The sequence below is a fragment of the Cyanistes caeruleus genome, chromosome Z (assembly GCF_971803275.1).
Source record: "Cyanistes caeruleus chromosome Z, bCyaCae1.hap1.1, whole genome shotgun sequence".
NCBI lineage: Eukaryota > Metazoa > Chordata > Aves > Passeriformes > Paridae > Cyanistes > Cyanistes caeruleus.
In genome coordinates this window covers 70,034,813-70,048,310 of record NC_141732.1, presented here as the reverse complement: position 1 = coordinate 70,048,310, position 13,498 = coordinate 70,034,813, and the positions used below count along the sequence as shown (strand labels likewise).

Genomic DNA, 13,498 nt, shown 5'->3' with positions numbered 1-13,498 from the left:
TCCTTTGTGTATCATTTCCACCCTGCCTGTATGGACAAATCTGGGGGTCAGGTGTCCTTCTTTCAGTTCTGCCTCACCTGTGGAATTTTTACCTGTTAGTTCCAGGGGGAGGGGGGACCTGACTGCGGGTACCTGGTGGGTACTTGAGAAACACAAAGAGTTCGGCTGGGCCGGGGGGAAGGGGGCAGGAAAAAAGGAGGGAGGGGACAGTTCGGCAGCTTCTTCAGCTTCGGAGAAGGACGCTCTGCTGGAGCTGTTGCTGTGGGGAGAGGGGAATTCGCCATCACCCAGACAGAGCTGCTGCTTCTCCTTCTCCCCTCTTCGTTGGTGGCCTCGCACTCCCCGTCCTGCCGGGACGTGTGGCACTGCCAGGCAGCACCACGGAGCTGCTGATCCACCTCAGCCACCGCCCCGGGACCTCTGCTCATCCCTCTGCTGATCCACCTCAGCCACCGCCCCGGGATCTCTGCTCATCCCTCTGCTGATCCACCTCAGCCACCAGCCCGGGATCTCAGCTCATCCCTCTGCTGATCCACCTCAGCCACCGCCCCGGGATCTCTGCTCATCCCTCTGCTGATCCACCTCAGCCACCGGCCTGGGATCTCTGCTCATCCCTCTGCTGATCCACCTCAGCCACCGCCCCGGGATCTCTGCTCATCCCTCTGCTGATCCACCTCAGCCACTGCCCCGGGATCTCTGCTCATCCCTCTGCTGATCCACCTCAGCCACCGGCCTGGGATCTCTGCTCATCCCTCTGCTGATCCACCTCATCCACCAGCCTGGGATCTCTGCTCATCCCTCTGCTGATCCACCTCAGCCACCAGCCTGGGATCTCTGCTCATCCCTCTGCTGATCCACCTCAGCCACCGCCCCGGGATCTCTGCTCATCCCTCTGCTGATCCACCTCAGCCACCGGCCTGGGATCTCTGCTCATCCCTGCTGTTCCAGCCGACTGTTCCTCAGAGCCCTGCAGGAGCACATGGACTGACTGCCCGAGGGGGTTTGTGAAACAAAGCCTCTCCTCCATCCCTTCCCATCTCAGCTGAGAAAGCTGTCACAGTGTCCCTGGTTCTGTTTTCTTGCTAACGCTGTAGTTATTGTTGTGTGTTTGCCTGGTTATACACACTGGTAAAGAACTGTAGTTCCTATCCCCAGATCTCTGCCTGAGAGCCCTTGATTTCAAAATTATAATAATTCGGAGGGAGGGGGTCTACATTTTCATTCTAAGGGTGGCTCCTGCCCTCCCTAGCAGACACCTGTCTTCCAAAACCGAGACAATGAAGGACAAAAGATGAACTGAGACAGCCTGATTGGTGCGACAAGAAGGGCAGGTTCCCGGTCTTTATTCAGAACAGAAGACAACCAGATACGAAAGTTATGAGTTCTTCACTTCCCAGAAAGCTCCCTGAAATAATTTCTTGGTCATCAAACAGTGCAAATTCAAGTAAGTAGTAAACAACTTTCAGTGTAAGTACGTACAGGCAACAGCCACGAGGTTGGAAAACACTGCAGTATCAGAGAGAAAAAAATGCTGTAGCACATGTATCCCCTTTGAAGAATAAAGTCATCTCACAGTACAGAAATAAAGTAATTAAAGCAGGAGGAAGGGCATGAAAATCTATAAGAAGCTGTACAGGGGGTTGAAACATGGTGTGCACAGGAAAGTAGTCTCTATGTTTAGTTGTGAGACAGAGAAATAAACAGGGCTTTTCAAAGAATCTTGCATTTATCCTGGTCCATGTCTCCCCTTCTTCGATTACCCCTCCAGCCTCCTGGTACTGGGAACTCACATGTTCCCAGCAGCAAGATCACCTGTTGCTCCATCACACTAGTGAGACCCACAAAGCCAAAAGGTACTGCAGTGCTACAGCTGACAGGTCTACTTGACTGTCCTGGGACAGACTTCCATTTATAAAAGCCAGTCCAACCACACTTACAGAATACTTTGGTTTCCATCTCTTGCATCCTCTGCCAAACAGAACTGTATCTGGTATTGCAAGAGGAGCATTCAGGAGCCACAGCAACCTACTACAGATGCCAGAAAAGAAAAGAGCAGTTCATCTCAGAAAAAAAAGACATACCAGGGATGCAAAGAGAAAAAGGACAGATGTGTGGGGTGGCCAAATGCCAGATCTACTCTCTGATTATGCTCTGATCCCCTGAGGCTGAGCCTACTGAAGCATCTGGGAATTAATTTTGCAGATTGAGCGTAATTGGCACAGTTACTGGAAACTTGTTATGGAACAGGAGGGTGTTGTTGTGCATACACTTAATCAGAGGAACCTATAAAAGGTGAAAGTCGTGCTTCTTTAACTGCATTATTAGAGTTTCCAAGCATTCTTCATCATGACGATAAAGTAGACGTCTGTGTCTATTGAAGCACTGACTCCAGCATAGTAGTTCATGAATTCTTCTGTTGTGACCTGAGACAGAGAAATTAAAAATAGGAAAATGAACCTTTGGTTTTATTGAATGCTTAATGGTTTTATTTAATAAATTACATAATGCTGTATGTAAAAACCACATATTGAGAAGAACTCCTAATGAAACTCAGCATCTGCTCTTTCATGTGGTTCCTAACAAAAAGGAATCCAACAGGACTGACACTTAAATTTGACACTTAAAATCTGCTTAATTTCACTTTGCTAGAAAAAAAGAGCTCTTGACCTTCATAACACTTGGATGGAGATGAAACATGTGAAGTTTAACTAACCTTACCAAGAACTGAAGTTAAAATCACAGCTGCCTAAGAAGACAAAATTTGTATGTATTTTTTTCCAGGGATGCTATAATCTGGTTATTTGAAAAATTATTAATAAAGTGGATGGGTTTTCTGATGCAATTCAGAGACAGATTGGAACTTCATATCCACCCATAGAGAGAAAATATTATTGCTCTAAACAAGTCTCCCTAAATGAAGCAAATATTCTTTCGAATACCTAAGTTTTGAATAGCTTTCATGGGTATTTTGAGGTTTAAAAATGACCATTAAAAAAAGAAATAATCAGATTAGCCAAGAGAAAAACTGTGCATGTCTCTTGTGATGCCTTAACTCTCAAATTGTGTAGATCATTCTTTGAATAAATGCACAAAAATGCAAAACAATATTAAAAATACATTTATCTATGGCAGAGTGTCCAAAGGAGTGCCAAGAAGATTGTGAAGGGTCTGGAGGGGGAGCCCTGTGAGGAGTGGCTGAGGTGTCTTGGTCTGTTCAACCTGGAGGAGACTGAGGGGAGACCCCATAGCAGTTACACCTCCCTCATGAGGGGAAGAAGAGGGGCAGAAACTGATCCCTTCTCTGGGGTGACAGTGATAAGAACCGAGGGAAAGTAATGACATTGTGTCAGAGGAGATTTAGGTTGGATATCAGGAGTTGGACCTGATGATCTTGATGATCCTGGTTCCTTCTAACTCAGCATGTTCTGTGATTCCATGATATCTGCTCTGACTGCCTTGTGTGTTAAGACACACACTGAGAACTCAGAAAAACATGACAACAGGAAGAAAGGACCGCTTCAGACTGTTGTACTATCATAAGATGATTACAAGTCTCACTAAAACTGCTTATTTCAGAGGCACCCAGCAAGACCATGGTGAAGAGGGTCTTTCTAGCAAATGCTCAACCTTGAGGCATTTCTGCTAAAAAAAAATTAGGTATTCAGTATCATTGGTGTCTTCTGATTCAGGAAAGTCACAGTCTATTCTCAGAAGAAACAGTAATCAGGTGAGCTAACATCAGAATTGCTGAACAAGAGGTGGATGCTCAGACACTGAACTCATAAAATATCAATTTGGGGACTCATTTAATGTGTTCATGTGTGACCTCAGCACAAAAAACCAGGAACATTTTGGTTGAAATTTGCTAGATGTCACCACTGCTATAGAGATGGAAAGGGATAGCTGGCTCCAAACTGGTATCTCTGAGGATGACACTGCAGCAGAAGGGATGAAGTTGAGCTCTACTAAGTGAAAATTCATGCCCAAAGCAGATAAAAAACCCATCACCTCTCTACAACTGAGGGCCTGAGTGGTGGGAACAAAGCAAGTGAAGGACTCAGATGGTGCATTAGACAGGTACAAGGACAATGCAGTCCTGAAAACCCAGGTGTACCCTGGAGAGTCGGGAGTGTTAAAAACATTCCACAAAGCACTGATAAAAACTTACAGCCTAGTTTGTTATGACTAACTGCTCTGATAGAGAATATCACCATGAGAACCATGGAGATACAGGATTGCGCTGAGCTGGTCAACAATGTAAGTTCAGACCAAAGAAGTTTGCAGACACGTAACAAGAGGAAGGAGAATATGCTTGGCTCAGAGAAGATTGCAAAGCAGATGTATAAATCCATTACAAAACATGTCTTTTGCACTTGAACCAGAGAGCTGAGCCAGAGTGAAGGAAGGGCTCCCAGCTCTGTCCCAGCTCCTCAGGGTACATGCCCATGGCAGTAGCCCCATCCCCATTCTTCCTCCAACTCTCTGTAGATAAATCTGTGTCTCTGTTAGGGACTGATTTCCAAGTCAAATGTCTCAATAATTACACTGCAGAAGAACTAACTGTAAATTATTTTACAAAGCAGGGAACCTGCTTTTGAACTGGATCCTAGTATGCATTCTCCTAAGAAGTGAAAAATCTCTCAATTTATGTGGGTCTTGAAAATCAGCAATTTTGTGGGGGAGTCTGAAGACGTACTTAGTGTAATCTATGAAATTTGATTATTAAAGCTACAAACCTTAATATAATCTCACAACTGCCCCTTGTACCACCTACAGAGCCCCTTAGCCTCAGAATGTGCAAGCTAGCTGTATCAGGGGTGCTGTACCCACGTTATCCATCTACTTTGATTTTCCATATAAATGTGATGTAAATGGATGCTTGGTACTGCAATTACTCCCACTCTTGGTAACTTAAGTCAAATTCTGAGTCAGATGGTGATTTCATGGCTTGCAAATAGGTGTTTCACTTACCTTCCCATCTTTGTCATAGGGTGAATCAAAATTATCCAGAAAGGCTTTAAAAACTTGCTCTTCTGTCCAGTCTCCATTTAGGTATTTGGGATGATATTTTGCATTATACAGCCCGCGTAAGTCTTCAATTGTTATGACACCACTTCCGTTCTTGTTTAACTTCTGAAATGCCTGCATGATGATCTCTTTTCTTGCATTGGACATGGGAGGCTGTAAAGAAATATTAACAGAATAATTTTATTTTTGCCAACTACTTGCCCAGTTCCAAATTCAAGTACTTGCTTTTGCTAACAGCAAAACTTCCAAGGTAGATGGGACAATATATTGGTGATAGTCTACACTGTCCATGAGCTAGAAAGGGCAATATAAAAATCCTCAAAAGAGCAATATGATTAAGACTATTCAGTGTCTTCCCATACAACAGCAAATGGACAATAAGAGAGAAAATGCTACCTAGAACTCTTTTCTGCTCTGCCTATTTTAAATATTTCCATCAAGAAATTACTAATTACCCTAAGTAATAATATTTTCTATCTAAATTGTTTAGGCTTCAGCAGAGCAAAGATACTTCAGACAAAATCTCACTGTGGTGGATTAGAGAAAGTCTTCCCTGAATAAGTTAATGTTATAAAGAGATGCATCTTAAAATGGCCAACAAAGAAGTGAGATGGATGGGCTGAACTGCACAGGTACCCAGACTGCAGGACAGGAATTCAGGACAGGAATCTAAATCAAGGCCACAATTAATTGAAAAAAAAAAATCACAATGGTTTATTTGCAAATATTCTATTCTACTTTGTCTGTTCTGCTATATTTTAATCAATATAATGCAATAACAACATGAATTCCAGACTCACTCTCAGTGTAACAAGAAATTCATCAAAATCAATCGTTCCACTGCAGTCTTTATCAAATGCCTGGAAAATCTCCCGTGCTTCTTCTTTATTGATCATCAGAGCATAATGCTGTAGTCCTCTCAGAAACTCATTGAAATCAAGGGTTTTGCTGTTGTCCGTATCAAGGATGTTAAATATCCTGTGGAGAACATGAAATTTGAGGAAAATATATAGGAAAACATAATGCTGCAGCAGTTTAGCACAACATAGTACTAAAGCAGAGTCACCTTACTGGCATAACATTTCCTCCTTATTCTGTATGCCAAAGAAAAATTAAGAAAAAAAAAAAAGGAAAAAAAAAAAAAAAGGAAAAAAAAAAAAAAAGGAAAATTAATAAAAAAATCCTCCAACCAACAAACCCCCTACACTTATTGGCAGTAGAGATGACTTGTTTAGATTGGGTGCATGAATATTACATATCTGAAGTTAAGCAAGGGAAAGGCTGCCATAGTATTCCTGTTCATTATAGCCCTCTGCAAGTTGCACATTTAGATGAAGTTACAGTTGATCACCATCTGGATCCATTTGTTGTTTATGGGACCTGGGAGGGATTTCAGGGTGTGATGCAACTCCCCTTTCCTAGGAGATGCTTGCAAAAAGATTTTAGGTGCCTCACATAAACTAGACAGCTAATACACATTAACAACAAGGGCATCATACCCTAAAGGGAAGGAAGCTTAAAATCTCCAGTGCTGAAATACTTTATATAATTTTAGAAAACATAGATATATGGTTAATGTTCCTGTCCTTTCTTTGGCAGGATTTGTTCTGGGTCCCACAGAAGGACTTTCTCATGAGGGATTCACAGTCTTCAATCCTTCAAAAGGTGAGCAGGTCAGTCCTGTGTCCCAAAACACATGAGCCCCAATGCCAGATTCTGTGGCTTGTGGCATTTGCACTGAAATGAGGAGACTCAAATTTTGGCCCCTGTTTAGAGTGTGAGCCTCTTGCAGCTAAAACTAGTAGGCTGAATAATGGATTTGACATCTTGCATACTCACCTGCCAAGTCCTTTGATGCCTGCAGAACCCTTTGCTAAACACTGGAGGCGAAGTCTTTCAAGAACGTCGGTGGTCTGGGACAGTCTTTTTCTAGCTTTCGTTGCCATCTCTTGGTCATGTCTTGCTGTGCCTGGCATCTGGAAGACCAAAGTACTGATGTGACACGGATTCACATTCAGACATAGTGCTTAAACTTGCCTTTGCATACAAAACACCCCAAATTCCTAACTTGCAAGCTGCTAGTAGCAACTCTTTCATGAAAACCTATTTTAATTCTCTATTTCTTTTTCCTTATACCCTTCCATCAGAAAGAGAAATTGACAATATAGGCCACCAATCATGAAAGGAGGGCTCAGACAACCACCCTGTGATTAATCTAGATGAAGACAGGAAACTGTAAGAATTTTCTGCCTACAGTGTGAGAACATTGTGACAGCTGGTGAATGCACTCAGGAGTGTGTGGCTCCTTCTGTGTCCACAGCATCCTTGCCAAGCCTCTTCCACCTGGCCAGGTTTGCAGCTATCATTTGAACATAGAAAGATAAAAATTACCCTGGCTGAGGACTTTCGCCTTTGATTCACTTTTTTTCCACTGAGACCCGAATTCTGCAGAACAGAGGCTTCTCCCATTGCATGTCTGAGCAACAGCACATACATAACACCTACTCCGTTTTTAACACAACTGCAGAACAAATTAAAACCTTAAACTTTCACTGTATTTAGCACCCCAGGATTTCATATACTGACAACAAAGGCCTTACAGCTTCCCTCAGAGGAAAATAGCGGAATAAAAATAGGGAAAACCAGCTTTTGACTCTACAGTGCTGCACAGCACCACCAAGAGCAGCATACACAGGCTAGCAGAGACCCACTCCCTCTCCCACAGGGATTACTTGTGCCTAGTGCTAAGAAAACTGGGACTGCCCATGCCCATACTGATATTTTTGGGCCATAATGAATCCTGGGCACATGCTCAGGGACAAGACTGTTGTTCCATAGCTTGGCTGATGGTCTGCAGCAGGTCATGAAGCCTTGCAAAATATTTTCCAGCCTTTCAAGCACTACTGGAGCAGGGCACACAAGAGTCACAAAAGTTACAGCAGAGCTCTAGACTCAGAGAGCCACTGGTGCTCTGCTGAGGCAGTGCTGGGATGAGGAGATGAAGCTGAACAGCCCTGTGAGGCACTGTGAGTGCACATGGCACTTCCAACCCCTTTATCATTCCATGTGCAGAAGTGTGAACTGAAATGGTCAGACAAAACTTTTGAGAAACATGGAATTGAACTGTTTCATCTTAACAGCTCCACTCCTGTTTACAGAGCATTGGCTATTACTGCTAGTAATGCCACACATGCTGAATTTTATAACCACTTCAGATGACTCCAGCTGGGCTTTGAAAAACAGAAAAATAAAACAGTTTTGTACTCCCCAAATGGTTTCAGTATTAACTTACTGTAGAAGTCTAGAGAGGTAAAATATAGAGCATTTTGGCCTTTGCTTCAGACAAAGCAAGCAAAGTTCTTCTGGGAACTCATTAACCAGTGATCAGGAAGATCTCACAGCTGTGTGAGATCAGCAGCCAAATATGTTTTTTGCAAACAATGACCTGTCCTTAAGGAGAAATGTTTAGCTGGAAAGAATTTAAAATACAGTGAGGTTACATAAGCACAGTGCAAACTATATTTACATTATATAATAATGCACTATTGCTTATATATATATATATCTATATATGTGTGTATACATATATATATATAAAAAACTATATAACTATATATATATATATATACATGTATATACATGTATATACATGTATATAACAATATATATGTATAACTATACATCTATATACAGAGTACATGATGCAATCATATCACTGTGTAGTGTGCTTCTCTCTACACTATGTTGTCTTTATGGAGCTCTACAAATACTGCAACCAGCAAGGACATCATTTGTCTCTACTGCACCTTGCAAAAATCTACACAAACACACACTGTGAAAAGAGTGTAGTGTCTCCTTGCCTCAGGTTCAGTGAAGTAATTTCCAGAATACTGCAATGTGCATCAGATAATCATTGCAGTAAGGCTCATGAACTGATCCTAGGGAGGGATAATCTGATTTGCTATCTGTAATGATGTCTTGAACCTCAATAAAAGCCACTGAAACTGGCCAATCCTCTGCAACTTCTGCAGTAAGAATAAAGTTTACTTCTCTAATTATATGCATTTCTGCCTCAGAATTCACCATCTCTAGGCTAAGTTGTTCCAGTATTGAATCATTTTTCTTTTAATATAAGTTGTTTCTAGGCTGAATTTCTACTATATTAGATGCTGCTTTATTCTCTTTTACAAGATTTAAGATCTACCTATTAAAATGTGTCCAGATGTAAGTACTTGAAGGTCCCTTTTAAACTCACTTTAGCTTAGTAATTAGGCATAGCTTAGGGCTCCTGGTACAAAATGATTTTCCAGATGTTTAATATAATAAACAGATAATTCTGCTGTTACTCTTGAACTTTTCAATTTTTCCCAGTGTTCCTTCTGAACTGGGTCAGAGCACTCCAATAATCTCACTAGTAGCATAGATAATGATATTCCCACTTTTTTTACTCCCAAATATCATGGTTAAAAACACTAATAATAAATATTTCTGCTGCTCTTTGCAGCTCTGCATTCTCTATAATGTTCACTAACTAAATCACCAACAACATGCTTCTATACAAAACTCTGTGATTAAAGTCTGTTTGTAAAGTATTTGTAAAGCACTTTCACATCACATTAAAGCCTCTTAAACAGGTCCTAGCTTCCTATCCCGCATGGCAGTAAGCATTTGAGAGCCCTTTTTATACATCTAGAAAATACAGAAAACCAGTTAAATATAAAACCTGTTACGTGCAACACTGGTCCATAGTGACACTTAGATACCACTTTCTTATTTCTGTTGGCTGCAGGTTTAAGTTAGAGGTAAATCCTTCCTAGCCTGTATTGTAAAAAAAAATGTGGAGGCCCTGGGGCCTGCTGGGGAGATACCAAAACAGTCACTCTAGAAATCAGCACCTTAGGCTCCCGGGTTACCTCGCTGCGTGGTGAGGTGAAAGGCTCAGATCTTAAATCTGAGGGTATATAGGGTTATATCACCCTTAAATCCTTCCCCAGTTCCAGAATGTTCTTGGCTCTCGGTTCCCCATTGGCTACCCATTCCCGCTTCTCCACCTCACATCCCTGTCTCTCTGGCCCCTCATCCCTGTTGCCTGTTGCCACTTTCCCTGTTTTTGTACCACCCCCGAAGTCCTTACAGCACTGGCCCTCTGTCCCATGTGCCACCCCCTTGCACCCCACTCGCAATATGTAATAATAAATTACATATTTAAACCTGTTCCTACCGTTGTCCTGGGTCTTCGTCCCTAGACCTCCCACAATAAAAATCTTTCCTGGAACACTGCATGAAGACCCTTCCTGCTCTTTCCCTGACAGCCTATTATTCCTGTCTGGAGTGCGTGTGAGTGCCCCACCTGCTGCCTGCTCGTTCACCTGAATCCTTTCAGGGCAGAGATGGCTGCAGTTTGCCTGGGCCTGCACCCCCACAAAAAAGACTCCAAATCTGTGCAAGGAGGGAGGAATCACAAATTCACATGTTCTTTCCTCCCCTTTCATTTCGCTCTTGCTCTTTTTTGGATAATGTGAAGTAACTAAAGATGCAATCAAGGTTTGTTGAATATAACAGTTCCCTGCATAGTGTACAAATGTCTTCCACCTGAATACCATTAATAAAACAATAACAGGTGAAAACAGTAATTCCACATGGTTTTAGTTTGCGTATCTCATCCAAGACTATCAGATTTCTCCCTCAGTGAAATTAACCAGCAGTGCTTATTTTCATTCTGAATTCTAGAGAGTTTTGTTTAATAGCCTAGGCTATGAAAAATTACAATACCCCACACTGTCAGTACTGTTTGTTTCTATAGGTAATGTTGTGTTGTGCAGGCCAAACAGAAATTATTGCATTTATTCCTAACAAAAACAAAAACTTAAATTTTGGGTTGCATTTTTCCAGAAGAATCTTAGGTTGTCCAGCAACCAGATCCCTTTACATTCCTCTGCACTTGAGGATTAAACCTGGAAAGAGTTAGATTCAGTCTAAACTGAATAGATATTGTATAGATATTATCCTTCAGCTGAGCCCAAGAACGTCTTATAAAAACTGTAAAAGCCACTACGGTATGATGGGCAGATTCCCATACGTAGCTCTGGATTGCCCAGGCTCCTGAAAGCCCCTGTCCTGACCAAAGACACGAGCAGCACACCACCCACCGCAGAGCAGAACATCTCAGGATCTAAGAATAGATTAAGTGGCCTAAAACAATTGTACACATTTAGTTTACTTCTTAAAATTTCATTAAATTACTAAAGGCACGAAAACTGCAGGAGTATTTGACAACCATCTAAACACCTTGTTAAGAATCTGGCTTCCTAGCCCCTCAGACCCCTCTGCAGCAGCCTCCCATCTCTCTCTCGATCATGACCAGCACCATCACGCTTCAACCTTCTGAGAGGTGGGCATATACATATATATTTAGATACCTAAATTAAAAATTAGATTTTTAAAAATTAGATTAAAAATATTACAGTTAAATTTAATTAAAATTAATTAAACTACTCTTGGCTGATCAGAGAAACTTGCTGTGGGATAGAAAGCAGGAAAAAAAAATCCTTTACCTTCTCTTTTGAATCGCGGAGTTCCGATCAGGACAGAGAGGTGTTCAGGAGGTTCGGACAGCGTTCCAGGCTCAAGCAACAAGTTGAAGGGATAATGGGCCACAGCCTTAATGCAAAGCTTTTTATCCATCTCGCTTTACTTGTTTACACACCCGGCTGCCCTTGGCCCCCCCCTTTTTCGGAAGCCTGGAGTTTGCCAGCTGATCTCCAAGGTGACATGGAGGCTGTGCTTGCTTCCCTGGACAATTGATACGGGGTTTTGATAACTTTTTTATTTTCTCTCTTTTAAAAATATTTTCTTTTCTTCTCATCTCTGCCCACCTGGGCTGGAGAGCAGAGATGAGTGGGACGCACCTTGTGCTGCTCCTTGCTAAGCAGTAAGACGGAGGGAAAGTGGCTGTGGGAAAGTGCTGAATTGCCTGGAGGCCTTGTACAAGGTTGTGTTTTTAAAACATATTTCTCTGCTTTCATAGTTGAGACGGTTGAAAAAACTCTCTGATTCAACTCAAAACATAATGGAAAAGTAAGTAGTAAGAAGAAAAGTAGTAAGTAAAAGACTGTCAGTTGTGGTTCACAAAAAAATAGAAATCCTCACCAGCATGTTTTATTTCTCTGATGATTAATTGCCACTCTGAAGGCCCACTGGTGGTTAAAACCTCTGGGGAGATACTGAGCTTGTGTTCATTTGCAGCAAGAAGAAAACTGAAAAGGTTAAACACCCATATGATGAGGGAAAAATGCTCTCTACCTAGACACACCTATTAGCAACTCGATCTGCAGAAGGTCACAAACATTGTCAGTAAGATAACATACCACTTTGGTAGGGAATCAGAAAGTTGGTAGACTCCTTAGGGGTAGGAATTAGACTGTGTGTCTTCCCTGGCCCTCTGGGGCAGCAGCAAGGTGAACATGTAAGTTCAAAGCTGATGGCAAAGGCAGCATGTACAAGTCAGTGTGAAAGTGTGTGGAAATTTAAGGGAGAGCCCTGTTCTGGCCATGGACGAAACACTGAGCAAGAATGAAAAAGTGAATTGTTTCCTGGCAAAAGCACAAAATTATTTTAGGCAATTTCCAGACTAATACCACTTGCATCCTGGCAGGCTGCTTATCTCTCATCGACAGGTACTTCCTGGTACTAAACTGAAGCTTGTGCAAGACTTAGAATATTCTTTTATATTCTTTTATATTCTTTTACCTTATACTCTTTCATCATTAAGAATATCTTAATATTCTTTTATATTCTTTTTATATTTCTCATATAATTTTGCAGCTGATTGCACATTAATGCACAAGTAGGGAACAATGTTTATTTAATCATTTACTGATTCAAAAATATTACCTTTGTGAAAATGTAACATCCTTCCACTATCTTTGTTTTGTGAATTGATCTCCAGAGACCTCCTGGGAACGCAGAAGAAATAAAAAGAAATAAAGACATTATCTGGGCTGCTGCCTGTCCACACACTCTGCAAAGACAAAACAGGCACTGAGGGCTGGAGAAATAGATTCACTGAAAAACAAGTTGGTCCTTGGATTTCGGCCTCCCACCTGAATAGAGACATTCTTCAAGTGCAGAATTTGCATTGACTTTTAGAGGGTTGCAGTAGATTGAAACAAGGGGATGGGCTCTTAAAAGCAAAAAAATAAGTTAATTTAATATCTAGATATTCAGCTGCATTCAGTTGCCTTTCCTTCCCTTTGTCAGTGAGCCCAGGCACATACAGACACACATGGACGTTTACCCTAGACTCCTCTGGAATCAGGATTGTGCCATTTCTGATGTGGTTAATGAGTTACCAGCCTGAAAAATTATTTTCAGGTTTTCAGGTGTCTCAGATTACGTTAGGGTGTGACAAATTTCATTTGGTTGTACCTGCTTTGTTACTGTGTACAAAGCTGTAAGCAGAGTTCAGTGA

At 41.8% G+C, this 13,498-nt stretch overlaps 1 protein-coding gene across 2 annotated transcripts; it reads right to left on the bottom strand.

Annotated features, from left to right (window-relative positions):
- Window positions 1-1,310: 1,310 nt before the first annotated feature.
- CAPSL (calcyphosine like) lies at window positions 1,311-12,284 on the bottom strand. 2 transcript variants are annotated; one of them, XM_023944021.2, is made up of 5 exons: window positions 11,583-12,284; window positions 6,868-7,004; window positions 5,829-6,006; window positions 4,972-5,181; window positions 1,311-2,423 (listed from the first exon to the last, which is right to left on the bottom strand). In XM_023944021.2, the coding sequence occupies exons 2-5, from the start codon at window positions 7,002-7,004 to the stop codon at window positions 2,322-2,324; spliced, it is 627 nt and encodes a 208-aa protein (XP_023799789.2). In that variant the 5' UTR covers window positions 11,583-12,284; the 3' UTR covers window positions 1,311-2,321. The 2 variants fall into 2 exon arrangements, with proteins under 2 accessions (XP_023799789.2, XP_023799791.2); XM_023944023.2 differs by lacking the exon at window positions 11,583-12,284 and adding an exon at window positions 10,250-10,405.
- Window positions 12,285-13,498: the final 1,214 nt, after the last annotated feature.

Excerpts from the sequence above, each read along its gene's own strand:
- CAPSL (XM_023944021.2), bottom strand. The coding sequence starts at position 7,004 with ATGCCAGGCACAGCAAGACATGACCAAGAGATGGCAACGAAAGCTAGA. Across the intron at positions 6,007-6,867 it reads GGCATCAAAGGACTTGGCAG|GATATTTAACATCCTTGATA; the intron begins GTGAGTATGCAA and ends TGTTCTCCACAG. Across the intron at positions 5,182-5,828 it reads AATTTCTTGTTACACTGAGA|CCTCCCATGTCCAATGCAAG; the intron begins GTGAGTCTGGAA and ends ATTTCTTTACAG.